Source organism: Phocoena sinus, chromosome 3 (genome assembly GCF_008692025.1).
Source record: "Phocoena sinus isolate mPhoSin1 chromosome 3, mPhoSin1.pri, whole genome shotgun sequence".
Lineage (NCBI taxonomy): Eukaryota > Metazoa > Chordata > Mammalia > Artiodactyla > Phocoenidae > Phocoena > Phocoena sinus.
In genome coordinates this window covers 15,527,472-15,555,317 of record NC_045765.1, presented here as the reverse complement: position 1 = coordinate 15,555,317, position 27,846 = coordinate 15,527,472, and the positions used below count along the sequence as shown (strand labels likewise).

At 49.8% G+C, this 27,846-nt stretch overlaps 2 protein-coding genes and 1 long non-coding RNA gene across 5 annotated transcripts; 2 read left to right on the top strand and 1 right to left on the bottom strand.

The window, feature by feature from the left end:
* The first annotated feature begins 2,451 nt into the window (after window positions 1-2,451).
* Window positions 2,452-7,631, top strand: TRIM17 (tripartite motif containing 17). Its single transcript, XM_032627637.1, is given in 7 exon segments — window positions 2,452-2,880; window positions 4,065-4,160; window positions 4,673-4,876; window positions 6,464-6,486; window positions 6,578-6,642; window positions 6,645-6,677; window positions 7,005-7,631. Coding segments are annotated over 7 exon segments (1,395 nt in total). The 3' UTR covers window positions 7,550-7,631.
* Window positions 7,632-7,716: 85 nt separating this feature from the next.
* On the bottom strand, window positions 7,717-8,483 carry LOC116751569. Its single transcript, XR_004349296.1, has 2 exons — window positions 8,269-8,483; window positions 7,717-7,955 (listed from the first exon to the last, which is right to left on the bottom strand). It is a non-coding gene; the product is annotated as an uncharacterized LOC116751569 (long non-coding RNA).
* A 169-nt stretch (window positions 8,484-8,652) lies between these two features.
* TRIM11 (tripartite motif containing 11) lies at window positions 8,653-17,851 on the top strand. Of its 3 annotated transcripts, none has more exons than XM_032627634.1 (6): window positions 8,653-9,330; window positions 11,834-11,929; window positions 12,185-12,412; window positions 13,136-13,158; window positions 13,245-13,345; window positions 13,917-17,851. In XM_032627634.1, the coding sequence occupies exons 1-6, from the start codon at window positions 8,923-8,925 to the stop codon at window positions 14,462-14,464; spliced, it is 1,404 nt and encodes a 467-aa protein (XP_032483525.1). In that variant the 5' UTR covers window positions 8,653-8,922; the 3' UTR covers window positions 14,465-17,851. The 3 variants fall into 3 exon arrangements, with proteins under 3 accessions (XP_032483525.1, XP_032483527.1, XP_032483524.1); XM_032627633.1 differs by having other exon boundaries at window positions 8,655-9,330; window positions 12,182-12,412; XM_032627636.1 differs by lacking the exon at window positions 11,834-11,929 and having other exon boundaries at window positions 12,182-12,412.
* Window positions 17,852-27,846: the final 9,995 nt, after the last annotated feature.

Below are 27,846 nucleotides of genomic sequence, written 5' to 3'. Positions count from 1 at the left end.
TTCCTTCATTCAACAAGCTGCCTGGCCCGCACCCCCATTCACTGCCCTGGCACACACAGGGCAGAACCTTGAACCACCAGACTCCATCCTAGAGACGTCAAAGAAACAAGAAACACACCTCAGCCAGCCACGCCTGAGCGGGGAGAGCGTAGCTGCGGGAGCTGCAGGAGACCTGGGGCCTCCTACTGACCAGCGACCCCCTTCATCTTCCCCAAAGGGGTGCCTGACCCCTGCTGCCTCTTCCGTCCTCACGTCCCTGCCAACACGGGATCCGCCCCCTGCCTCCCCACCGGTCTTCGCCCCCACCAAGGACAAGGCTCCCATCCCCATCTACCTCTTCCCCTCCCCTCTTGGCTACCAAGCCCCCTGCCCTGCTCCCTCTCCTCCCCACCCCCACCTCTGTGCCGGCTCCTAGCGCATCAGGAGGACCCTGCCTCCATCCCCAGACTGCTGACAACCTCTCGCCAAGGTAAACCTCCCCGCCCCGCACCCTGATAACGGGCCCCGCCCCTCGGCCCCCGGCTCCTGCTGCCGCCACAAAGCCCCACAGCCCTGGCGCCCTTGCATCCCGCCCCCCCACCCCGCCCCCCGATGGTCTCCATCGCGCAAACGCAGGCTTTCCTGGGCCGCGTTTGCAGGCGTGGCTGGGGGCTCCAGGCGAGGTGCAGCGTGCACCCCTTTCCCCCGTGAGTACCAGCCCCTTGAGGGAGCAGGCAGGTGGTCACCCTGTGGGCGCTGAGGCTCAGGTTGGGACCCCGTGCACCCCCTGCCCTTAGCAGACTGGCCGTCCCAGCTTTGAAGGTGGTTGTAACTTGGGAGGAGCCAACTATTTTAGCCCTACATTTACAGAGGTACATTCTGGGGTCAAAGGAGGCCCGTCCACCGTCACTGACCCAGAGCCCTTGGATAGCTTCCCCCAAAACCTGAGCGGGAGCTTGAGCCCCAGCCCACCAGACTGCCCTACTCTCACCCAGCTTCTGTTGGGTGGGCAGCGGTTGGGCCTAAGGGCAGCTGAAAGCAGAGAGACTGACCCCAAAGGCTCTTCACAGAGACAGCTCCAGGCAAAGTGAACCAATGTCAGGGACTCACGAATCTGCGGAATCCAGCCGCCATCGTTTCAGATTGTACAAAAGGGAACCTGGATGGTGCTTGTAATTCAGAAATGATGTTTTTCAAATCCAGTCTCTAACTCAGCCCTAACAACTACCCAGTGAAGGGCACAGGGGAAGATTTGGATCTCCACTGGATAAGGTCATGGGTATTCCAACCCCAGAGTGTGTGTGTGTATGTGTGTCTGTGTGTTCAAGTGTGTACACGTGTGTAGGTGCCTCTGCATGTGCTTTTGTGTATGTGTGCCTGTGTGTGAACATGCGTGCATACATGTGTACGTGTGTTTGTGTGCATGTGTGCATGCAGTAGCCTTCCTTTGTCTTTTCTGCACAGCACCTTGTCAAGGAAAACCAGAGCTGGATGGTATTTAGAGGGGTAAAAACAGATTTTATTCAGGACTATTGAAATAGGAAGAAAGAGATCAGCATAGAACCTGGGGTTCTATATAGAACCCCATGTGAAGCTCAGTTCTGAATACAGCATGGGCCAGTGGGGATGTACAGCCAAGGAGTAGGGTGGGGGTAAGTTACGGGAAATTATTAAGAGGACACGTCTTAGTAGCAGGGGTGGGGGGGGTGTGTCTGGTTAAACCCACCTAGTGGGATTCTTGCTAAACTCGAACAATGCAGAGACAAACATGGAAGCCCAAGGCCTGGCTGGAAAGTTCAGGGAGGCTGAGCTAGAGTTTGGTTAAAGAGAGAACCTTCGTCAACCCCGCTCCCTAATGGAAGAGAGAGTGTTGTTCCTCTAAAACTCCCTTTTTCCTTAGTTCTGCGGGTGTTCTGTTAAAGAGAAACACGGTGCTTGTTAAAACCGTACGCAAGACGTTCTTTAAGACTATTGCAATTGCAGAGGGAGATGGGGGGTCATCTCTGATTGTAGCCAAGACAGCTGGACATCTGTAGCCAAGGAGCAGGGTGATGGGGTTCAGTGATGGAAAATCACTAAGAGGCGCCATGAGGAGGGGGCTTCTTGCTAAACTGGCCTAACAGGATTCTTGCCCAAGGAGGGTCAGGGACATGTGTTCATTAAAGGTGGGAATGAGGAACTAGATCAGATATTATGGTGGGAGTACTGTGAAATTCTCGCCGAAACTGGGTGGGGCCGGCTAAAGACAGGCCTACAGCTCAGCGGAAGCTGACTGGGGTTTGGTGAAGGAGAGGGTCTTTGTCAGCTTCCAGGGAGGCATTTGTGCCTCTTATTGAAGATAAGTCAGGGTACCCTAACAACCCCGTGTTCAGACTCCATCTGCAAAAGGATGCTGAGAGAGTACTATGGAGCGCCCAGACAGAGCTCCAGACAGAGGATGTGGCAGGACACTCCATTCCTTCCCCAGGAGCCATGGATGCTGTGGAACTTGCCAGAAAATTGCAGGAGGAGGCCACTTGCTCCACCTGTCTCGACTACCTCACAGACCCCGCGATGACCACCTGCAGTCACAATTTCTGCCGAGAGTGCATCCGGCTGACCTGGGAGAAGGCCAAAGGCCAGAAAACGAGGGAAAAGTGTAAGGGCTCCTTTCCCTGCCCCGAGTGCCACAAGCTATCCCCCCAGAGGAACCTGCGGCCCAACAGTCTGCTGACCAAGGTGGCCGAGATGGCACGGCAGCACCCCAGCCTACAGAGCAGGGACCTGTGCCAGGTGCACCAGGAGCTGCTCGAACTCTTTTGTGAGGACGACCAGAGTCCCATCTGCGTCATCTGCAGGGAGTCCCGGGAACACCGGCCCCACAGGGTGGTCCCTATTGAGGAGGCTGTGCAGGAATACAAGGTGGGCCTGGGCTGGGGGCCACGGCAGGGAGGTCCAAGTGTCCCCGCACTTCCACGACAAAACAGGCTGGTGGCCAGGCCATCGTGGTGTCACCTCTGATTATGCAGGAGTCCAGACTGACAAAGTCCCCACATGGGCCTGTCCACATTCCCTGGTCTTTGTGCAGCCATCTGTGTGGGGAGGCCAGGCAACCCTCTGTTAGGTAAGAGGAGGGGAGCCTTTCTCCTCCACCTACTTGAGGCTCTTTGGCTGGGGGCCCATAAATTAGATTGAACAAAGACAAATCAAAGAGAAAGGCAAACCGTTTACTAACACATGCGTGTGATGCGAGTCACTTGGGAGACACTGCAGCAACAGTAAAAAAGGGTCAGTTACAACTTGGGCTTATCTAGAATCTTAACAAAGAATAATACATTTGGAGAAAAGCAACAAGACAAAGGCAAAGGTTTCAGCCTCCCAAGGGTGGCAGACTATGGGGAAAGTGTCTCAGTCTTCTTGGGCCGCTGTAACAGAATACCACAGACTGGGTGGCTTATAAGCAGAAATGTATTGCTCACAGTTGGAGGCTGGAAGTCCAAGATCAGGGCACCAGCACAGTCAGGTGAGAGCCCCTTCCTGGTTCATACATGGCCAACTTCTCACTGTGTCCTCACATGGAAGAAGGGGCAAGGGAGCTCTCTGGGGTCACTTTTATAATGGCACTAATCTCATTCATGTGGGCTCCACCCTCATGACCTCATCACCTCCCAAAGGCCCCACCTCTACCATCACATCGTGGGTTAAGGCTTCAATATATGAATTTGGCGGGGAGGGACACAAACATTCAGAGCATAGCAGAAAGTAAATATATAGGGGGAAATCAAAGGACGATAAGGGTTATTAGTGCAGGTCCATCTTAACACCAACCTTCCATCTTCTTCATGGGCATAAAACATTCCCAGCAAGGTGCTTTTGCTCAGGTAATGGGAGCCCCTGGAAGGCATCTTTCTGCATCTGTTCTCAGTTGCCTTCTGCTCAAAATAGTCCTCATGCCAAAGGGGCAGATTTTGAGGTGGCATATTTCCATCCCCTTCACCCCATTAGGATGGTCTTTGGGGTGGATGCAGCTTCAGAGGGCACCATCTAGATGTGGGGCATGCAGGGGGCCCACTGATCCCAAATCCCATGGTTTGGGTGCCCCACAGTTGAAGTTGGAGGAGAACATGGGATAGCTGCGAGAGGAAATGATGAAGACCGGGAAGTTGCAAGCCAAGGAGGAACAGACCTTGGCCGAATGGCAGGTAGGTGCTGGGGACCACGCGCAGCAGCTGAGCAGGGTGGGGAAGGCCCAGCCAGGCCCCAAAGCATCCACAGGGTCTCCTGAACCTGTGGAACCCCTTGAGGTAGGAATCACTGTCCCGTGTGGATGTGAACGTGGGACCCCAGAAAGGCAATGATTTCCCAGGTCACAGAATTCCTGCCAAACCAGGGCTGAGAACAGTGCCCTCAGCACAGACTGGCCATTTCAGAGATGCAGGGAACACGGGGGCACACGGATGCTTGGAAGTTGCCATTTGGGGCTCAGAGTAAAATTATGCTACAGTGACAGTGCAGGGGGCCTCTGTGTGGCCCCTGGCCTGCCAGGTTTGCTGGTTTTCTGTGGGTCACTGGGATTCAGAGATGTGCCATTGTCCCCAGAGCAGCCCTTCCAAGCTGGTGGGTTTGGTTGGTGGGTGGGGTCTGAAAGCAGGCACTTGGGGTGGTGGGGCCCTGAGCGGTACCTCACCTAGGACCCCCACCACTACCACCACAGAAGAAGGTGAAGGAGTGGAGGGAGCGCATCGTGGTTGAGTTTGAGAAGATGGGCCTCCTCCAGGCTCTGAAGGAGGAGGAGGAGGAGACAGTGGCAAAGCTGCATAAGAGCATGGCCTCACTGGACCAGCAGAGTCACTCCTTGAAGATGCTGCTACTGCAGCTGGAGGACAGGAATGAGTGCACACCGCTCCAGAAGCTGCAGGTGAGGTGGGCACACCTGTTCACCTGGCTGGGGGCATGAGCTCTGGCTCAGGTGTGGTTAGGGTGGGCTGACCTGTGGCAACAGATTCAGGCCAACGGGAAAGGCTCCGTCTCAGCTCAGGCTGCATAACAAATACCACAGACTGGGTGGTTTAAACAACAGACATTTATTGTTCACATTCCCAGAGGCTGGAAGTCTGAGCTCAAGTGGGCAGAGCTGGTTTCTCCTGAGGCTTCTCTCCTTGGCTTTTAGACAGCCATCTTCTCCCTGTGTCCTCACATGGTCGTCCCTCTGTGTCTGTGCCCTGATAGCTTCTTCTTATAAGGACATCATCAGATTGGATTACAGCCCACCTTAATGACCTGATATTATCTTAATCACATCTTTAAGACCCTATCTCCAAATACAGTCACATGCTGGGGTGCTGGGGGTTAGGGCTCCACAACAGATGAATTTCGGGAGGGGCCAATTCAGTCTATGACAGGCTCCAATCCTAGAGACCTGTGTTCATTCCCTTCATAGCCTAGGGATGTGGCCTGAGGGCAGCTGTTGTCCACAGTGATGCAGGGCACAGACACACTGGCCCAGACAGGTGCCCGTGACTTCTCAGGCAAGAGCAAGTCACATGATCACACCTGCCAGCTATGGAAATGGGGAGAAGGTGCAGCTGGCCTGCCAGGGATAGGCCTGCACACAGAGGCCCTGGAAGGGGCAATTATGTTGGCCAAAAAGTGGGTAACTGGCTCATCAAGTGTGCAGAGTGATGGAATCCATAGCAAAAAAATACATTTCACACTGTGAGCCATTATATACACATTCACAGGAATGTGTTTACACAAGTGAAGCAAATGCCACATGCAGGGCATCTATATCTCCCAGTGTGCCTGGGTCAATCCAGTTTTATGCCTGTTATCCTGGCATCCTGTGGGTTTTGTCCCCAGTAAGTGTCCTGGTGTAGACAATACTATATACTCGCTCTACCTTTGGGGGAATACTTTGTCTTCTATCAAAGAGCAAGCTGTGGGCTTCCCTGGTGGCGCAGTGGTTGAGAGTCCGCCTGCCGATGCAGGGGACACGGGTTCATGCCTTGGTCTGGGAAGATCCCACATGCCACAGAGGGGCTGGGCCCGTGAGCCATGGCCGCTGAGCCTGCGCGTCCGGAGCCTGTGCTCCGCAACAGGAGAGGCCACAACAATGAGAAGCCCACGTACCGCCAAAAAAAAAAAAAAAAAAAGAGCAAGCTGTTTGCAACCCACTAAACTGACTCCTGACCCACTCAAGGCCCAAGGCCCACAGGGTGAAAACACCATTTGGTCTCCCATGCCTTCATGGTCCATCATGAGCAGGACAGCTTCCCTGTGTCCTCATTCATTGTGATGGGTAGCAGGAGGCTTGGGTAAGTCAGATACCTTACCGTGTACAGCCAAAAGACAGGGTTACACTCTGGGAACTGCAAACAGGGCCGGGGGAAAACATCATAAAGCCCTTCTAGCCCATACTGGCCAAATGTCGACACAGGGTGCTCAACTCCACAGATCCCTCATGAGACCTTGCCAATCTCTCTTCCTCCTTCCGCGCCTTTTGAAGGATGTGAAGGACCTCCTGGGCAGGTACGTAGCCACCTGCGGTGGAGGAGGTGATGGGTGCAAGGAGGACTGCAAGTGGGGCCAGAGGGGACAGTGAGACCTGTGTCCACTGGAGGAAGAACAGCCTGAGCGTGCAGTACCCAGAGACCAGCCCCACCATGCTGAAGACCGTCTGTAGGGTGCTGGGCAGATAGAGGTGCTCAAGAGTTTCCAAGGTAAGTAGTGGGGGCCCAGGTGCTCTTGGCAGTGCCCCACTCTGCTCCTAGCCACTCAAGGCAAGGGCCACCAATGGGGAGCGGGTCTCAACCACACTACCTAATGCTCAGATGGTTCCCCAGCCCCATCTCCTTGGCACCACCAATATCCACAGTTGGGGTATGGGATTGTGCAGAACTCCAGGTTCACAGCTGAACTCAGCCAAAGCAAGGCCTGGGTGGGGGTTAGGATGAATGGGGGATTATTTGGCCCCTGCTAGGGCCTCACCCTCCCCACCCTGACCGTGAAAGGTCCCTCTCTCCCCTCCACTCCGGGTCTGTCTCCAGAGGATATGGTGCCCGACCCCTCCACGGCATACCCCTACCTCCTCTTATATGAGAGCCGCCAGAGGCGCTACCTGAGCACCCCGATGGATGGCACACCCCGTGGCAAGGACAGGTTCCTAGCCTACCCCTGCGCAGTGGGCCAAGAGACCTTCTCCTCAGGGAGGCACTACTGGGAGGTGGGCATGAACCTCACTGGTGATGCACTGTGGGTCCTGGGCATGTGCAGGGACAACGTGAGCCGGAGGGGCAGGGTCCCCAAGTGCCCAGAAAATGGGTTCTGGGTGGTGCAGCTATGTAAGGGAAAGAGGTATGTACCTGCCATGTCTGCCCTGACACCCGTCACACTGACTGAGCCCCCCAGCCACATGGGCATCTTCCTGGATTTCGAGGCCGGAGAGGTGTCCTTCTACAATGTGAACAATGGGTCCCACCCGCATACCTACTCCCAGCCCGCCTTCTCTGGCCTCCTGCAACCCTTCTTCAGCCTTGGGGCCCCCAAATCGGGCCAGATGGTCATCTCTACAGTGACCCTATGGGTGAAGTGACAGCGGCGCAAGGAGGGGGAGCCTGGGCAGCCCTGGTTTCTCCAGAAGGTGATGTGGTCCAGCTCAGCAAGGCCCACCAGCCCAGCTTATCTGGCATGAGGCAGCTGAGAGCCATCGGCTGTGCAGGGTGGTTTCACAAAGCGGAAATATAATCATGATTAAAGCAGTTAAATATTAAGAGGCTATATTTACAGATGCTTCATAGAAAAGAAAACTTCCATAGTGGGTCCGTTTCTAAAAACATATGTACCAGGCACAGCGTGGCGCAGTGTTCTTTAGCCATGTCCCTCACTCTCCACTTGAGATGTTACATTCATTGGCTCCTCCATGGTTCAGGTTTTTATATGTAGAGCCAAGTCCTCAAATATCTACCTTCTTTGTCCTCCACAAATTCCATATTTGGGTCCTTCACAGGGGGAAAATGAAAAAGTGAAGAGATTTTTCAAGCTGAAATCCTAAAAGCCTCAGAGCTCCCCACCTCCATCCCTTCTACCCAGGGAAGTTGCAGGGGCAAAATTCAGAGTGAGGATCAGAGAGGGTCCTTTCTTTTCACTCCCTCTCCACGACCCACCCCACCACCTTCCCCTGAGCCCCACCGTTGCAGACGCATTAACAGCCAGGTAACAGTTGCCAGAAACCTTGAATTCTGGTCAATGTACTCGTACCCCAACAAGGCCAAAGTCCCTGCGGGCCAAGCCCGTCACCCAATAAGTTCTGACCGTTCCCAGCCCGGGGACGCGCAAAGACACCCAGGAGCGCACGGGAAACGATTTGGGGCCCACGACACAGCCACAGCTTGCCCTTGTCCTCGCGATCTCTGCGCTTCGCGGACAGCCCAGTGACCGTGCGGGGCACGCCGCTGGCCCCGGCCCCTGCACCCCACCTTTCCCCAGGCCCGACGGAGAGGCCAGACCGTGCAACACCGCAACAGCCCAGAGGCAGCAGCGCAGGCGGCGGCGGCGACGCAAGGTCAGCGGGTGAGCAACCTCCAATTCTGTCCGGCCCGCGGGCCGCGTGACAGGCCACGGCCAATCCGGAGCTAAAGTGGGTTGCTCCAAAGGAAAAAACAAAAAAAACCCAGCTGCTTCCTACTTCCGTCCCCGCTTCGACTCCTCTTCCTCCCTGCGTACGGTATTCCTAGGCCCTACGTTCCCGGAGCCTCTGCAGTCCCGGAGCCGTATATTCCGCATCCCAGGAGTCGCGCAGCCTTGGACCCCGGAGCCCTTGCGCTCCGAAGCTCCCGAGTTCCCTGGTGCCCTGCACCTCGCGTCCCCGGAGACCCCGCGTCCTTGCGCGCTCCCCATAGTCCGGGCAGCGGCCGGCCACCGCCCGACCCGGCGGACCACACTGCCCTCCTCCGTTCCACCGGTGCCATGGCCGCCCCGGACCTGTCCACCAACCTCCAAGAGGAGGCCACCTGCGCCATCTGCCTCGACTACTTTACGGATCCGGTGATGACCGACTGCGGCCACAACTTCTGCCGCGAGTGCATCCGGCGCTGCTGGGGCCAGCCCGAGGGCCCGTACGCGTGCCCCGAGTGCCGCGAGCTGTCCCCGCAGAGGAACCTGCGACCCAACCGACCGCTCGCCAAGATGGCCGAGATGGCGCGGCGCCTGCACCCTCCGTCGCCCGTCCCACAGGGCGTGTGCGCCGCGCACCGCGAGCCACTGGCCGCCTTCTGCAGCGACGAGCTGCGCCTGCTGTGCGCGGCCTGCGAGCGCTCAGGGGAGCACTGGGCGCACCGGGTGCGTCCGCTGCAGGACGCGGCCGACGATCTCAAGGTGTGGGCAGGTCCAGGCGGAGCACGGCCTAGCAGGGCGTCGCTGCGGGTTGGGGGGACGTGGCTTGGGCCTGGGGGGTTGGGGGCCCCATCCTGGCCCAGGTTGTGGGCTCGGATCCCAACCTGGTCCGGGTCTCGGGGGTGTGTAGGGGGGTGTAGCCTGTCCCAAACGGCACCCTAGAGGGACTGGGGCACCGCCCACCAGTGAGGCGCTGGCCTGGGGACCTGGTCGTGGGGAGGGGGAGTGCATTCTGAAGTCTAGGTCCCACAGAACCGGTGGGAGGGCTGCCTGGGGCGGGGACTGGGCAGGTTTGACAGACCTTTGGCAGGGATGGAGCCGGGAGAGGAGAAAGTGGGAAGGGAACCTCAGAGGTGGCTGGTCCCAGGTGGACGTGCACGGATGAGGACTCTGAGCCTTCAGGGGGTTGTGGGCAGGGCAGGCCAGGGCCGTGGGGCCGACGTCAGTCCTGAAGTTCTGGTGAGAAGAGATGGGAAGGCAGCCAGGAAGCCGCTGCAGAGCCCCAGGCAGGGATCAATGCAGGGACAGAGCCATTGCCCCAGGAGGCGGACGCCAGGGCCCACCAGGCTTTCCCAGTAGGATACTCTGCCAGCTGACAAGCCAGGGCTCAGCCCTGCTTTGAGCCCAGGCTGAGGTGCCTTGTTTCTCTGCATTTCCTTAAAATCCAAATGAACACCAGCACTCCTTTCTCTGCTAAGAGCCTCCAGGCAAACACTTACCTGGCTCACCTGGCCAGCTGCCTACTACATTCCTGCAGGTGGGTTTGCTTCTGAAACCGAAGGTATTGGGTGGCATCTTTCAAACTTTTTGACTGTGGTTTGCATTCTGCTTTATGGCCAGTAGTGTCTTTCTGCTGAGGTGCATCAAGTACATGCTTTAGTCAACGTTAGAATCAGTACTCTGTCACTATCATAGAGCAAGCCTCTGGGACAACAGAATAAACCTATACCTGATCCACATCACTGGGCTTGTCCTGACACAATTCTTGTGGTTTTCTTCTCACTTTGAGGTATAACATGCATACAGGAACACCCCCTCCATTACATCAGTCTAGCAGATTTGCACTTCTGTCACTGAGTACCCCAGTCAGGGTGTGGAAAGTGACCAAAAGAGCAGAGAATGACCAGCAGCTCTCTAGAGGCCTCTCCCAGCTGACCTGATAAAGTCTCATGTGGTAGCACTTAATCCTGTCTATCATAGGGGAGGAAAAGTGTTTTCTTCTACAGTGTCATGTTCTATGACTGAGGCTTGCAAATTAAAGTGACAAAAGAGATCAACAGGTGAAGGGACATATACTTTTAATAGTCTTTTAAATTGTACATGGCACAAGGGTTTCACAGAAAAGTGAGAAACTCAAGTGGTTAGACTCGGGCTTATAGTCCATTTTAACAAAGGATGATAAATTGTGGAAAAGCAACTAGACAAGCAACTAGAAAGGGGATTTGGGCTTCTAGGGCCAATAAATTGTGGGAAAGGAACAAGGAAGTATATTGAGGGGAAGTAATGGAACATCAGGGTTATATGACTAAGGTTTGTTTAGGTAGACTCATCTCAGTGCCAACAGCTTGTCTCTGGGTGGTGACTGTTCCCCTTCCTGGTACTGGGTAGGAATCATTCTCATGGAAAACTTATGCCCTGCGTTTCGGCAAAAGGGAGGAGAGCAGAGAGCTCTTCCTGCATCTGCTGTTTCTCAGTCACCTCAGCTCTAAATAATCTTGATGCCATAGTGGCGTGTGTTGGGATGGCGTGACCCTTCACTGTATTGGTGCTTACTTTGTCTTAATGCTGGAGAAGATGCCCCAGCAAACTGCTCTTACCTGCCATCAGTGGGCTGTGGCTGGTATCTGCACAGCCTGGGAGTGCTGGCTCTATATAGCGCAACCTCCCGGGGCCCTGGTGCATCTAGAACATGGATGGAGGGAATAGTGGAATCCCCACCAGCGCTGCTGTCACTCTTGTGATGGTCCTTCAGATCCTCCTGCATCTCGGGTCTCCTGGCTTTCCCAGGTGCCGAGTGTGTCGTAAACAGGGTTGAAGTGTGGGTTGAAGTAAATGTTAGGCATAGGCCTGAAATCAGGACCAAGGAGCCGGATACAAATGTGCCCATCCTGTGGCTCGTTGCAGTTAGCTGAAACCCAGCAAGCCCAGTTCAGGCAGAGAGACACGAAGGGGTTTGGAAGAAAGACGGTGGTGATGCAGTGGGAAGCTGGGTTGTGGGAAGGTTGCCCTGAGATTAGGGAGGGGTGGGAACAACAGAAGAAAGGATATTCAGGCAAGGGGAAGTAGCTGGTTAGGGCAGTGGTGGGAGGGATCTCCTGGCAAATTTGAGTTTGCTCCACCTGTCATGTCCCAGGCCCAGTTTCCCACAACTACTCCCTGCCAGCTGAGTTCAGGCTTAGCTGGGGTTGGGCAGGTGGGAGCAGGTATAAGGCCCAGCCTGGAGGCCTGGCCTGGCCGGGGTCACTCTGGGCTCACCTCCCTGTAGGGCAAGTTGGAGAAGTCCCTGGAGCATCTGCGGAAGCAAATGGAGGATGCACTGCTGTTCCAGGCCCAGGCGGAGGAGACCTGCTCCTTGTGGCAGGCAGGTGGCCAGGCACCCAATGTGGGTGGGGGCAGGGGGCATGAGGGCCCCCACCGCAGGACGCCATTGTTCACATTCAGCCTCGTGCTTCTGGGCAGCACCCCTGCCCCAGACCCCATGTATAACCCACCTCAGGGTGGGTTTGGGGGTTGGGAGTGGGGGTCAGGGAGGGATGGACGTGGGGGAGCCGGGGTTGGGGGTTAAGGTGGCTGCAGGCCCTCGGCCCTCAGCTGTCCTCCCTGCCCCCCACAGAAGATGGTGGAGACCCAGCGGCAGAATGTGCTGACGGAGTTTGAGAGGCTGCGCCGTCTGCTGGTGGAGGAGGAGCAGCGGCTGCTGCAGAGGCTGGAGGAGGAAGAGCTGGAGGTGCTGCCCCCCTTGCGGGAGAGCGCGGCCCGGCTCGGACAGCAGAGCGCCCAGCTGGCCGAGCTCATCACTGAGCTGGAGGGGCGCTGCCAGCTACCAGCACTGGGGCTGTTGCAGGTGAGCTGGCACCCATTCCTGGGGGTGGGCATGTGGGGGGTGTCAAGGGAAGGCCAGGCATGGGAATGGAGAGCAGGAAAGTGGGGGAAGCATTGTGCAAAGCAGGCTGACTGACTGGTGCTTGATTGGACCTCTCAGGTCCTCACCAGCTGGTCTCCTTCCTGTGAAACACAGGGAGTGGACACCGCTGCTGAACTGCACGAACTGCTGTTAGCGCTTGTCTGGGAGCCCTAATGGGGACAGGCCAGTGGGTCACCACCCAGCTCTCTGAAGGTTTGGGCCCACTGTGCTGAGAGAAAAAGCCAACAGGTCTCCCATAGGGATTCCTGCGTGGGCCCAGTGCTACCCCTGAGAATCTGCTCAGCTCCTGGCCCCTGCAATTTGTGCCCGCAGGTGGGAGCCAAGGATCCAGCCCAGGGGGCTTCCTGTGGGAAAGTGGGCTATGGCCGGTAAAGTGGGAGGGCTAGGCAGGCAGCTAGGAGGTGAGAGGGAGCAGCCCTCAAGGATGAGTGAATGCTGCTGGAGAAGCTGCAGGAAGCAGAGGTTCTGAAAGGAGGACGGGTTGGCCCAGGAAGTGAGATAAGGACCACAGGTTTATGTGAAATGCAGTTTGGCGTCTCAGCTGAGATGTCCCAGTGTGGGAGTGGTGTCAGCCGGCCTGGCTGCATTTCATGCCCTTCACCTGGGGGATGGGTGCTGACGCAGTGTGTGTCTCTCCCACAGGATATCAGGGACACCCTGCGCAGGTAGGAGCTTCGGACTCTCCCCAGGGAAGGTGGGCAGGGTTCAAGGTGGGCCCACTGCAGGGGTGACACCTCCACTGCCCCTCCAGAGTCCAGGACGTGAAGCTGCAGCCTCCTGAGGTGGTGCCCATGGAGATGAGGACGGTGTGCAGGGTCCCAGGGCTGGTGGAGGCCTTGCGGAGGTTCCGAGGTGAGTGTTGTGCAGAGACCGAGGGGATCCCATGCGCTGTCTCCAGACCAGAGGAAGTGCCAGTCCTGAGCTTTTGCTGGTGGGCTGGGGGTCTGTGGTAGGAACAACACGCAGGCTCCCAGTTCAGGGATGAGAAACTAGGAGGGATCAGGGCTATTGGGCAGAAGATAGCGGCTAAGGGAAGGCCAGGTCCAGGCTTTTCACTGATGCATTTAGGAAAAACAGAGGTGGGAAACACCTTCCTAGGGTCATCCAGGTGCCAGAGCACCCGTGTGGACCCCAGGTTTGTGGAGTCTGGGATGAAAGCTGCCCTAGAACACACACACACTTCTCTCTGGGGACTAAAAGAATGGACACGGAAAGCACTCAGGGTTTTCTTCTGTGCTCTAAGGGGCATGAATCACAAGGAAGCATGGACTGCTTTCTAGAACGTCCAAGATACAACTAGAAGTGGTTAGGGAATCTTTTCAAGTGAGAAGGCGTTTGGTCAGTTTGTGGGCAGTCACAAACTGCAAGGTTGTATGGGTCTGGGGCAGACAGCTTCGAGGGTTGACCACTGTTCTGTCTGCAGGGGACATGACCCTGGATCCTGACACCGCCAACCCTGAGCTGGTACTGTCAGAGGACAGGAGGAGCGTGCGGCGGGGGGACCTGCGGCAGGCCCTGCCTGACAGCCCTGAGCGGTTCGACCCCGGGCCTTGTGTGCTGGGCCGGGAGTCCTTGACCTCGGGCCGCCACTACTGGGAGGTGGAGGTCGGGGAGCGGGCCAGCTGGGCCCTGGGCGTCTGCAGAGAGAATGCCAACCGCAAGGAGAAGGGCGAGCTGTTCGCCGGTAACGGGTTCTGGATCCTGGTGTTCCTGGGGAGCTACTACAACTCCTCCGAGCGGGCTTTTGCCCCTCTCCGAGACCCACCCCGGCGCGTGGGCATCTTTCTGGACTACGAGGCTGGACATCTGTCCTTCTACAGTGCCAACGATGGGTCGCTCTTGTATACCTTTCCTGAGACGCCCTTCTCGGGGACCCTGCGGGCCCTCTTCTCACCTCTGTCCAGCAGCCCAACCCCTATGACCATCTGCAGGCCAAAAGGTGGGCCTGGGGACATGCTGGCTCCCCAGTGAGCAGGCCTCTCATAGCTCCTTGTCCTGCCTTCCGAGTCTGCGAGACACTTGAAAAACCTGAGAAGAGGGCGCTTGTCCTCTGAGCTATGGAAAACACTCATAATGCCACTCGGATACGTGTAGCAAACTGAACTCTGTCACTGCCACTCCCAGGAAGCCATGTGAGTGTGTGCGGGCTGGGCTGTCCTCCCTCGGGGGACTCTCCAAGGTCATCAGGTGCTGAGACCCCATTCACCAGTGCATCACACACAGTCCTTTGCAGAGCCCTGAGCCTAGGGCCCTGGTAGCTCTGGTTCCAGGAGCCTCACCAACCTGCCCCACCCAGCCTCAGTCTGGGGTGAGACACCAGGGCCTGCAGAACTCTCAGGCTGCAGTCTGAGCACCCCCTCAAACCCCGGGGCCACACCTCGAGAAAGCTGCTGTCTTGTGAGACTGCTGGCCAAGAGGTGGCTCCAAGCCCACCAGCCTGTCTTGGGGTCTGGTCTAAACTGGTGGGGGGGGGGGGTGTCTGGATGTAGTTGCCTCAGATTAACTGGGGTGCAGCAGAGTCCTCAGGTGACAGGTGATGTGGGAAAGGCCACAGGGAGGGAACTGGGAGCAAGTCACTGAATAAAGTGGTTGACTAACTAGGACACACAGATGCCCTCAAATCCCCCTGAACGTGGCCCACTCAGGGCTTCTGGAAAAAGCTTCTTCCCTGGTTCCCAGAGCAGAGGTTCAGTTCTGGGAGGTCTGAGGGCCTGGAGGTGAGTGTGAGGCTCAGAAATGACACCTCACTGTTTCCATTTGAGCGGCACTGAGAAGAGCAAGCTGGCGTTGCCCTCTCAAGTGCCTCTTCAGTGGCCCGTGGCGTGGTCCCTGAACTCAGAACCCAGAGTCTCCTGCCTGGGGGAACGGGGGAGGCCACAGAGAGCCCTGGCTTACAAAGTCCAGGGTTCGTTTTTGCTTTAAGTTTTGACGCTTCTTCACCTTTCTCAAGAAGGTGTGATGCGGCGTCTCTGCACCCCTAGATTTTTATTAATTGTAAGGACCATTCTCACAGTAAATAAATAAACAGTTGTCTGTAGTCCCCTTAACTTTAAGGTTGGGGGGGTGGGGAAGTCCTCCAGGGGGCCCACCCTCTGGGAGGGGGTACAGAAACAAGATGCTCACTGGTAAAGTCGGGGATGCAGCTGCTGCCCACACAAGCGCAGCAACTCCCAGGTATGGTCTCGATCACGTGTGTTCACGTCATGCAGGGACTGTGGGCATTTTTTTCCTTTTTTTCAGATAACCTGATAAACATTTCCCATGTTCCTCTGTGTTCAATAGCCAGTACTTTTTCATTTACTTGATTATTTACTCATTCTCCCATTCTTGGGCTTTTTTGTTATTGTTACTATGTATACACCACTTTTGAATATCTTGAGCAACAGTTCCTTCAAATTATGTACACAGGGGGAAGTATTTTCTCAGTTGAGTCAGGAGTCTGGCCATGTTTTTGGCTGGGGAATTATTACCATATGATTTCCCAAGGAACGGGGCCCACTGCTTCGCTTCCTGTTGAGAATCTGAGCATAGTGTTTGGTTGGCAAGATTTGGACTTTAAGGTTTGGGACTTCCACAATGGCCACTGGAAACCTAGCCTGTGGGGCAGCCTCGTGAGTTTAATAAATGAGCACACAACTGCCCCGAGGACACCAAGACGCCTCTGGCTGTGGCCTTAGAACAAAGCTGGACCCAAGTGTAAGGGAGGAAAAATCATTTGCCCTCAACCCTTCTGAATTCTTGGCTGAGACCCTGTAATAAAGCTAAACAAGAGAAAAACAAAGACGTTTATTGACACGTATACCTCAGGCATGCATAGGAGAAACCCCAGGAAAATGAGTAACTTAGAGCAGCAGCTTAGATCTCTGCCTTAGATAGCATCTTCAACAAAGAACAATGTTTATGCAGAAATGACAGGGAAAGCAGTTTTAGGCTTCCAAGGTCGTAAAACAGCAGGTAGACTAATGGTACCTAATGCTAGTTAGTAAGGTTTGTTATATGTAGATCCTACCCCACCGCCGCCCCCCCCCCACCCCAGCCCCGTGCCGTCTCCAAACTGATGAGATTAGAATTGTCTCCAAATCTTTCCTGTGGAGAGGGGACAGGAATACCTCTGTAAATGTGTTTCCTGCTTTTAGGTAGATGGGGAAAGGCAGGGAGCTTGTATTTGCTTCTCAACACCTCCAGCTCAAAATAATTGTTACCAAACCAAACTCGGGTCTGCTCGACCATGTGCAGTAAATCCAATCCACTAACACCGGGTTGTGATGAAGGAAAATGCAGCATTTATTGTAAAGGTGCCAATACAAGGAGGATGGGTGGCTCTAAAACCCAGAACTCCCCCTGAAGGGTTTCAGCAAGGCATTTGTAAAGGCCAGGTGAGGGAGGGGGGCATCTCAGGGTACATGATCAGCTCCTGCACAATTCTCTGATTGGTTGATGGTGAGGTAACAGGTGGTTAACAGTATCAACCTAAGGCTCCAGTAGGTCTGGGGGATCGTGATCATCAAGTAGCTAATTTCTTCCATTTAGTGGTGGTTTTAGCATTTGTAAAAACTCAGGAAATGTGCATCAGATATCAGAGGATATGGGGGAAGGGTCTGTCCCAGGAAAGCCTCGTAGGGTCCTGCTTGGTTACATAACCTTTATGCCAAATGAGATGTTTGGGGGTGACATGCTGCTACCGTCCACCAGTCGAGAGAAAAAAAAAATGAGCTTCAGTGATACCTGTTGGCAAACAGACTGATTTTCAGCTTTACAAAGGTTACTCCTGCTGACTTGTGCATCCCCAGGGTACCACCCAGTGTTCTAGGTCCAGAGAGACCACAATGAACATGCAAGCTCCTGCAGGTGCCCTGATATGTTTGTGAGTGACGGGTAACAATCTATGACATATCTATCCTACAGTGGGTGAGCCCCTACACTAGTAGTAGATGATCTCCTACACTACCAGCAGCTGAGCTCATACGCTATTATTAGTTGGTGAACTCCTACTTGGGTAGTTGATAAGCATTCTGGAGGAAAATAAAGCTGGATTGATGTAGAGTAAGCCAGGGCAGTGCAGAATGTGGTCAGCCATTCCTGGGGCTTCCAAAACAACCATAAGTATTGCCTACCAAGTTTTTAAATACCCAGAACCTCTCCCCCCTAGGTGACTCAGCCAGCAGACCAACGGGGAGACAGGAAAGAAGCTGTGAAGATAAAAGTCATTCTGGGTTGATCAGTGCTTAAAAAACAATTACTCAGGATGGCACGACAGAGACCTCAGAAGGAGGAGGGAGTGGCTACTACAATACTTAAGGCATTAGTAACTGTGATCAATAGAATGTTTGAAAAATAAAAACAGCAGTCCTGGGTCTATGTCTGTGGTCAGTCTCTGTCAGTCTCTTTTGCTTCCCCATCTGTACCTCTCCTGGGCATGTAATGTATCCACAAGATTGGGTTAAAAGACAAAGGGTCCTTTTTCACTTGTTTCCTCCACATTAACGCATCACATCTAATAGCAAGTCTGTGTGGTAACATCCCATTTCACACCTGAGACAACAGGAGAGGAGGGCTAAGTCTTCTGGAACAGAACAGATTTTAAGAAACTTTACTGCCTAATTTTCATACCCCCAACCTCACTGGTTTGCAAATGTAGAATTCAGTGATTTTCATTAACTTCCTGGTCGAGCAATGTGCGCTGTGCGCCCTGTCACTCTTGGCGCACGCTGGAATCATTCCCAGAGTGGAGCCTGGCCAGCGGCCTGCAGGGCGAGACTTTGTGCCCTGCACCCTTAGTTTTCAGCCGCGCGTGCCCTACCGCAGCAGTGACCCCAGTATCCGAACGTCCTGAGAACTACATGCCAGGTGGTGGTTCTGAGGGCGCCTCACGTAGTATCCGCACCACCTGCACCCGGGCGCCTGGAGCTGCGAGGGTCTAGGACTACCCAGTCCTATCTGCGCTGCGTGCGACTGCTGGCTGCTTTCTGACGCCCCGCACCCCATGCACACCCCCGGAACCCCTTGAGTGCCCAAGCTCCTGTGCTCCCCCATGGAGCTCCGTGCCCTCCTCGACCCCTGCCCCCTCAGTGTGCCCTTCCTGCCCGCAACCCCACCCCCACTCCCGGTACCGTTCGCGTCTAGCACTCCTCCATGTCCATCGCATGTCCCTCCACGCTCGCCCATTGCACCCCACACATCCTTCACGTCCCCTGCGCCTTCTGCCTGTCCATGCCCTGCAGGACCTTCCTTCGTCCTCACATCCCCGCTGCGGCCCTGTCCCCCACGTCCCGCATGCCGCACCTCCACACCCCTCTGTGTACCGAAATCTGTGTGCTCCTCCCCACGCTCCCCTTGCGGTTCCCCGCATCCTCCCACCTCCCCTGTCTCGCACCCCACGCCTCCTGACGGAGGTGGCACAGAGCCACCTGTGAGCCCGCCTGACCGTCTGCGCCTGACCCTCTGCCCCGTCCCTGCCAAGGACGCCTGCACTGAACCCTGCACAGCCCAGACCTTTCTCTTCCTATCACTCATGTTTTGTAACAACCTTATTGTGATGTAATTTTCATACCATAAAATTAAGCTGCTTCAAATGTGCAATTTCTACTAAATCCATCACCACAATCGATTATTAGAGCATTTGCATTACCTCAGAAATACCCCTCCTGTCTATTTCTATTCTATGTACTACATAACTGATTTTCAGATGTCAAACCAACCTTATATTCCTGGGATAAATCCCATCTGATTCTTTTTAATATGCTGCTGGATTCCATTTGCTAATGTTTTGTTCAGGACTTTTACATCCATACTTAGGAGGGATATTGGTCTGCAGTTTTCTTGTGGTGTCTTTGTTTCCTCTATTGTTTTCTGAAAGAGTTTGTGAAGGATTGCTGTTGTTTCCTTGTTCAATGTTTTGTGGAATTCTCCAGGGAAGCCATCTGATTCTAGGCTTCTCTTTCTGGGAACATTTTTAATTACTATTTTGATTTCTTTATTTGTTAGGGCCTGTTCAGATTTTTCATACCTTGAGTGATGTTTGTCTTTCTAGGAATTTGCCCATTTCATCTAAGTTGTCTAATTTTCTGACATAAAGCTGTTCAAGGTATTCCCTTATTATCCTTTTAATTATTAAAAAATTGGTCATAATGTTTCCTTTTTCATTTTGGCAATTTGTGCTTTTTTATTTCTTGGTCAGTAAAACTAACATTTTGTCAAAATTATTTTTATCTTTTCAAAGAACAACTTGATTTCATTCGATATTCTCTATTTTTTCTGTTTTTTTAAAATTTCAGTGATTTCCACCATCATCTTTATTATTTCCTTCTTTTCACTTCTTTGGGCTCAGGTTGCTCTTCTTTTTCTAAAGTTGACGCTTAAATTACTGATTTCAGATCGTTCTAACATAGGCATTTGCGGCTATAAATTTCCCTTTACACACTGCTGTAGCTGCGTTCCATTACTTTTGTTATTCTGTTTTCATTTTCATCCAGCTCAAAACTCTTTCCAATTATGTTTGTGATTTCTTCTTTGACACATGGATTATTTGTAATTGTGTTGTTTAATTTCCAAATATTTGTGAGTTTCTCAAATTTCCTTCTATTGTTGACTTCTGATTAAACTCTGTTGTGGTCAGAACACATACTTACTATGATGTTAGTTGTTTTATAGCCCTGTCCTGGAGAGTGTTCCAGGTCCACTTGAGAAGAATGTGCTTTCTGCATCTGTTTAGTGGAGTGTTCTATTGTATCAATAATTGTACCCGTGGGATTTTTCTTTTTTCTTTTTTGGCTGCGTTGTGTCTTCGTTGCTGTGCGTGGGCTTTCTCTAGTTGCGGTGAGTGGGGGCTACTCTTTGTTGCGGTGCGTGGGCTTCTCATTTCGGTGGCTTCTCTTGTTGCGGAGCATGGGCTCTAGGTGCGTGGGCTTCAGTAGTTGCAGCACGTGGGCTCAGTAGTTGCGGTGCACGGGCTTAGTTGCTCCGTGGCATGTGGGATCTTCCCGGACCAGGGCTCGAACCCATGTCCCCTGCATTGGCGGGCAAATTCTTAACCACTGCACCACCAGGGAAGTCCCCCCATGGGATTTTAATTTATGGAGGTGACTGAGTAACAACACCCTTGAAAGAAGAATTTACTAAATTTATATTTCTCAAGAGAATGGGGCATGACATGCCACACAGGGCCATGCCATGCCACACAGGGCCACATGGGGAAGGACCAGTTTTAGTCAGGAGGCAGAAAGGAGTGAGAGGAGAGAGCCAGAGCTTTTATTTGGGTTTCCATGGGAAAGATGAAGCAAAACAGAATAAACAGTTTAGGATTGACTAGTTTGAATAATTCTGGTGGGCTTTGGGGCACAGAAGCTGTCCCTCATTGTCTGGTACCTGGCCCTGGGTTGATCTGGGCAAGGGAATATTGGCTTAGTATGTGAGCGTTAGATATAGGAGGTGTTTGGTGATGTGGGCTCTGGATTGGTTAGTTTGCATATGAAAGGTGTGCTTCCAGTTGAGCCCTAGCTATCTCTAAAACTTGACTAGCCCTTGAAGGGGCAGCTTTACCCCAGTCAGTCAGGATACTAATGCCAGAGCATTAAAAATACAGAAAATAAGAAATATAGTCTGTACAATTGGCACTGTGATGAATGGATGCCGTGAGCTAATGGAAAACATATATGTTGGTCTCCACCCCCAGTTTCTACACAGAGCTCCTAAAAACCCTTGTAAGTTCCTAAGTGATAAGAGCTCTATGAGCATCTTTTGTTCTAATGTTTGGTCTTTGACCCTGGCTCCTGACACCATGTTCCTAAATTCCTTGGAATGTCCTGAGTGATAGCAGCATTTTTTTTTTTCTAGTGAAGTGACTCTTGGTGGGCTCCATGATGGCTCCTGGATGGGGGCTGGTCACCAGAAAGACCAAACCATGATTAGAAGCAGAGAATTTTCAGCTCCACTCCCAATTTCAGAGAGGAGAGAGGGGCTGGAAATGGATTTAATAATTGATCATGCCTACGTGATGAAGTCTCCATAAAAATCCCCATAGAATGGAGTTTGGGGAGCTTCTGGGTTAGTAAACACATGGAGGTGATGGGAGAGTGTTGGACCAAGAGAGGGCATGGTACCTCTGTGCCTCTTCCCACATACCTTGCCTTACACATTTCTTCCATCTGGATGTTCATCTATATCCTTTATTATATCCTTTTATAATAAACTGGTAAACAGTAAGTAAATAGTTTCCCTGAGTTCTGTGAGCTATTCTAGCAAATAATGGAATCCATGGGGGAGGAAGTCATGGGAACCTCCAATTTGTAGTTGATAAATGAAATATTTATAAATGGAATGGAATATTTATAAATGGAATATTTCCTGCCATATCGATAAACAAAGGATGTCACAGTCACCAATAATTGCAGCCCTCCAACGTGAGCTGGTGAGCCGTGAGGAAACTCAGGGCTGAAAAGAATACCTGCCATCTAGCAGCCATCAGACTGCAGCCACTCCCTGCTGTGAGCGCTGAGGAAACTCAGGATGTGAAAATACTGGCCCCAGATAGCTGAGGTGCATATCAAAGGAATGACTTCAGTGAGCCCAGACTCTTGCATCTTCCCATACACAGAAGCACTAAATTCCTTAACTTGAGATATCTGGTTCTCTTTATTTAACAACTTTGACGTCCCCAATTGTCTGCTCTTTGTTTCAAAACTCCTCTATATCATAGTTCCTCCCCTCGCCTCCTTGGAGCAGTTTCTCAGAGTTATCTGAAACACTGTCCCCCGGGCTGCAGTCCTCATTTTGCCCCAAATAAAACTTAACTTGCCACTCTCACGTTGTGCATATATTCTTTTAAATCAACATAGTCAAATTGGAGAGAAGCCTGGGCACCCACCACTTTTGATTGGCATTTGAGGTGGGGCTGAGCTCCTGTGGAATCCGATACTATCTCCAGGTAGATAGTAGCAGAACTGAGTTAAGTTGTAGGACACCCAGCTGATGTCACAATTACTTGATGGGGGAAAACACACATCTAGTGTGAAGAGTGCTGTGAGTGTGGTAGTAGTGTTAAAGGAGAAGCACAGGAGGGAGAGTGAGGTTTTTCCCACTCAGAGGCCAAATAGACAAATCTGGAACTTAAGGACACTAATAAAAACTATGGATGTCAGCTTTCTCAAGTTGGTTGATGGTGTCTTATAAGTCTTTTATATTCTTGCTGATTTTTTCTAATTATTCTATCATTGAGAGGGAGCTATTGAAATCTCAAGCTATTTTTGTTGAAGTGTCTATTTCTTCCTTTAATTCTGACAATTTTTACTTCATGGGTTTTGAGGCTCTGATTTCAGGTGCATATATGTTTATAATTGTTATATCTTTCTGATGAATTAATTGCCCTTTAATCATAAAATGTCCCTCTTTGTTTATAATATTTTTTATTTTATTGTTTATTTTCTATTATATTAGTATAGTGACTTTAAAAGATATATCATTTCTTGTCCTTTTAACTTCAACCTATGTGTGTCTTTTAATCTAAAGTGTGTCTCTTGTAAACACCACTTATTTATTTATTTATTTTTGCTTTTTTCCCCCAGTGATGATCTCTGCCTTTTGATTGGAGTATTTGATGTACTCTAGTATTATTTTATATGGTTTGCTGTAGGTCTATCACTTTGCTATTTATTTTCTATCACATGTCTTTTGTGTTGTTGTGTAGCTCTTTACCACTTTTTTTTATATTAAATATTTTCCAGTGGTCCACTTTAATCCTTTTATTAATTAATTTATTTTTGGCTGTGTTGTGTCTTTGTTGCTGCACCTGGGCTTTCTCTAGTTGCAGAGAGCGGGGGCTACTCTTCATTGTGGTGTACAGGCTTCTCATTACAGTGGCTTCTCTTGTTGTGGAGCTCAGGCTCTAGGTGCATGGGCTTCAGTAGTTGTGTCATGTGGACTTCAGTAGTTGTGGAATGCTGGCTTCAGTAGCTGTGGCTCACAGGCTCTAGAGCATAGGCTCAGTAGTTGTGGTGCATGGGCTTAGTTGCTCCATGGCATGTGGGATCTTCCCGGACCACGGATCAAACCTGTGTCCCCGGCATTGGCAGGCGGATTCTTAACCACTGTGCCACCAGGGAATCCCCTAATCCTTTTTTTTAAAATTAGGGAGTTCTTAGTGGTTACTTTTGGGATTGCAATATGCATCTTAATTTATCACAATTTACTTCAGATCATACTTACTTAATTCCAGTAAAAAATGGAAACATTTATTTATTATAGCTCCATTTACTCATTTAGTCTCCCCTCCCGTGTGTGTGTGTGTGTGTGTGTGTGTGTGTACATATTACCACTTTTTTTTTTGTCCATTCATCTGTCAAAAAAACTTAAGTTGTTTCCATGTCTTGGCTGTTGTAAAAAATGCAATGAACATGGGGGTGCAGATATTGTTTTCTTTGGATACACGCCAAAGTTGAACTACCAGATCATATGGTAGTTCTATTTTTAATTCTTTGAGGAAACTTCATGCTGTTTCCGTAGTGGCTATATCAATTTACATTCCCCCCAACAGTGCATAAGGATTCCTTTTTCTACACATCCTCATCAGCATTTGTTATCTCATCTTTTTGATAATAGGCATTTTAACAAATATGAAGTTATATCTCATTGTAACTTTGACTTGCATTTTACTAATGATTAGTGATGTTGAGCACCTTTTCAAGTACCTGTTCACCATTTGAATATCTTGTTTGGAAAAATATCTATTTAGGTCTTTGCCCATTTCTAAATTGGATTATTTATTTGCTATTGAGTTTTGTAAGAGTTCTTTATATGTTTTGGATATTAATCCTTTATCAGATATATGGTTTTGCAAATATGTTTTCTCATTCCATAAGTTGTGTTTTCACATCGTTATTTCTTTTGCTGTGCAGAAGTTTTTTAGCTTGATGTAGTATCACTTGTTTTTTATTTGTTTCTTGTGCTTTAGGTGTCATGTTCATTAAAAAATCATTACCAAGACTTCTGCCAAGAAGCTTTTCTCTTATTTTTTCTTTTAGAACTTTTATGATTTCAGGTCTTACATTTAACTCTAATCAATTTTGAGTTAATTTTTGTGAGTGGTATAACATAGGGGTCTGGTTTCATTCTTTTATATATGCATATCCACTTTTCCCAGCACCATTTATTGAAGAGACTGTCTTTTCTCCACTTAGTTTTCTTGACTCCCTTGTCAAATATTAGTTAACCATATTTGCATGGATTTATTTCTGAAGCCTTGATTATGTTCCATTGCTGTTTTTAATTCAGTACCATACTGTTTTGTTACTATAACTTTGTAATATAGTTAGAAGCCAGGACATGTGATGTGTCCGGCTTTGTTTTTTCTTTCTCAGAATTTCTTTGGCTCTTTGGAGTCTTTTGTGGTTCTATATAAATTTTAGGATTTTTTTTCCCTTTCTGTAAAAACAAATGCCATTGATATTTTGATAGAGATGGCTTTGGGTAGTATGGACATTTTAACAATATTAATTTTTTCAGTCCATGAACACAGGATACTGCTCCATGTCTTTCAGTGTAGAGATCTTTCAACTTCTCGGTTAAATTTTTCCTAAATACTTTATTGTTTTTGATGCTATTGCAAATAGGATCATTTCCTTTATGTCTTTCTCAGATAATTTGTTGTTAGTGAGTTTTGTAGTACAAGACTTGTAGTTTTAGTGTACAAGACTTTCACCTCTTTGGATAAGTTTATTCCTAAGTATTTTGTTCTTTTTAATGCTCTTTTAATGGGATTGTTTTCTTAATTTTCTTTACAGATTCTCCATTGTTAGCGTATAGAAATGCAACTGGTTTTCATGTGTTGATTTTGTTTTCTGCAACTTTGCTGAATTCATTTATTAGTTTTAAGTGTGTGTGTGTGTGCACGCACACGTGCAATCTTCAGGGATTTCTTCATATAAGATTATATTGTCTGTGGAATGAGATAATTGTCCTTTTCTGTTTCCAGTTTGAATACATTTTATTTATTTTTTTGCTGAATTGCTCTGACTAGGACTTGCAGTACTATACTGAACACAGGTGGTGAAATTTAGCACCTTTGCCTTGTTTCTGATCTTAGGAGGAAACCTTTCAGTCCTTGTTGATTTGTAGCTATGGGCTTCCTATATGGCCTTTATTATGTTGAAGTACTTTCTTTCTCCTCCTAGTTTATTGAGAGGTTTTTTTCTTAAGAGTTTGAATTTTGTCAAAAGACTTTTCTGCATTCCTTGAGATGATTCTATGGGTTTTTTCCTCATTCTGTTATGTTGTGTATTACATTAGTTGATTTTTTTTTTTTTTATAAATTTATTTATTCATTTATTTATTTTTGGCTGTGTTGGGTCTTCGTTTCTGTGTGAGGGCTTTCTCTAGTTGTGGCAAGCGGGGGTCACTCTTCATCGCGGTGCGCGGGCCTCTCACTGTCGCGGCCTCTCTTGCTGCGGAGCACAGGCTCCAGACGCGCAGAGCTCAGTATTTGTAGCTCACGGGCCCAGCTGCTCCGTGGCACGTGGGATCTTCCCAGACCAGGGCTTGAACCCGTGTCCCCTGCATTGGCAGGCAGACTCTCAACCACTGCGCCACCAGGGAAGCCCACATTAGTTGATTTTTGTATGTTGAGCTATCCTTGCATCCCAGGAATAAATCCAATTTGTTCATGATGTGTAATCCTTTTAATGTGCTGTTAAACTCTCTTTGTAGTATTTGTTGCAAACTTTTACATGGATATTCACTAGGAATTTTAGTCTGTGTTTTTTTTCTTGTAGTCTTTGTTTCCTTTGGTATCGGGGTAATGCTGGCTCATAAAATCAGTCTGGGAGTGTTCTCTCCTCTTCAATTTCTTGAAGTCTGAGGAGGATTGGTGTTAATTCCTCTTTTTAAAAAAAAAATTGTTTTTGGCTGCATCGGGTCTTCAATGCTGCACGCAGGCTTTCTCTAGTTGTAGCAAGTAGGGCTACTGTTCGTTGTGGTGCATGGGCTTCTCATTGTGGTGACTTTTCTTGTTGCAAAGCACAGGTGTGCAGGCTTCAGTAGTTGCAGCACGAGGGCTCTATGGCATGCAGGCTTCAGTAATTGTGGCATGTGGGTTCAGTAGTTGTGGCTTGCAGGCTCTAGAGTGCAGGCTCAGTAGTTGTGGTGCACTGGCTTAGTTGCTCCACGGCATGTAAAACCTTCCTGGACCAGGGATTGAACTCATGTTCCCTGCATTGGCAGGTGGATTCTTAACCACTGCGCCACCAGGGAAGTCCCACGACCTAATGCTTCTTTAAATGTTGATAGAACTTACCAATGAAGCTATCTGTCCTGGGATTTTCTTTGTTCAGAAGTTTTTGATTAATGATTAAATCTCCTTACTAATTATAGGTCTGTTCAGATGTTTTTATTTCTTCATGATTTAGTCTTCATAGATTCTGCGTTTCTAGGAATTTATTCATTTATTCTACATTATCCAGTTTTTTTGCATACAGTTGTTGATAGTATTCTCTCATAATACTTTTTATTTCTGTAGAATCAGTTGTAATGTCTCCTGTTTCATTTCTGATTTTAATTATCTGAGTATTCTCCCTTTTATCATGGTTAGTTAAGTAATCAATTTCATTGTTCTTTGCAAAGAACAAACTCTTTTGTTGTTTTTCTGTATTGCTTTTCTGTTTTTATTTCATTTATCACTGCTCTAATTTCATTATTTCCTTCCTTCTGCTATATCCAGGTTTAGTTTGTCTTACTTTTCTCATTCCTTGAAGTGTAATGTTAAGTGGTAGATATGAGATATCTTTCTTTTTTTAATGTAAAATTTACAGATATAAATTTCTTTCTTAACACTGCTTTTGCTGTATCTTATAAGTTTTGGTACTTTGTGTCTTCATTTTCATTTATATCCAGGTACTTACTAATTTTCCTTGGCATTTGTTCTTTGCTCCATTGGCTGTTTAAGAGTGTGTTGTTTAATTTCCACCTATATGAGGTTTTTTTCAGTTTTTCTCTTGCCTGTTGAGTTTTAGTTTCATTCCATTGTGATCAGAAATGATAGTTTGTATGATTTTCAGTCTTTTAAAATTGCTAAGACTTGTTTTGTGACCTAACATATGGTCTATCCTTGAGACTATTCCATGTGCACTTCAGAAAAATGTGTATTCTTCCATTGTTAGATCAGTGTTCTGTACATCTGTTAAGTTCAGTTAGTCTGTAATGTTGTTCAAGATTTCTATCTCCTTATTGATTTGTTCTATTCTATTATTTATGGTTGTTCTATCCATGGTTGAAAGTGGGATATTGAATATTCCTACTATTATTGTGGAGCTGTCTATTTCTCACTCGAATTTCCTCATGTTTGCTTCATATATTTGGGACCTCTGACC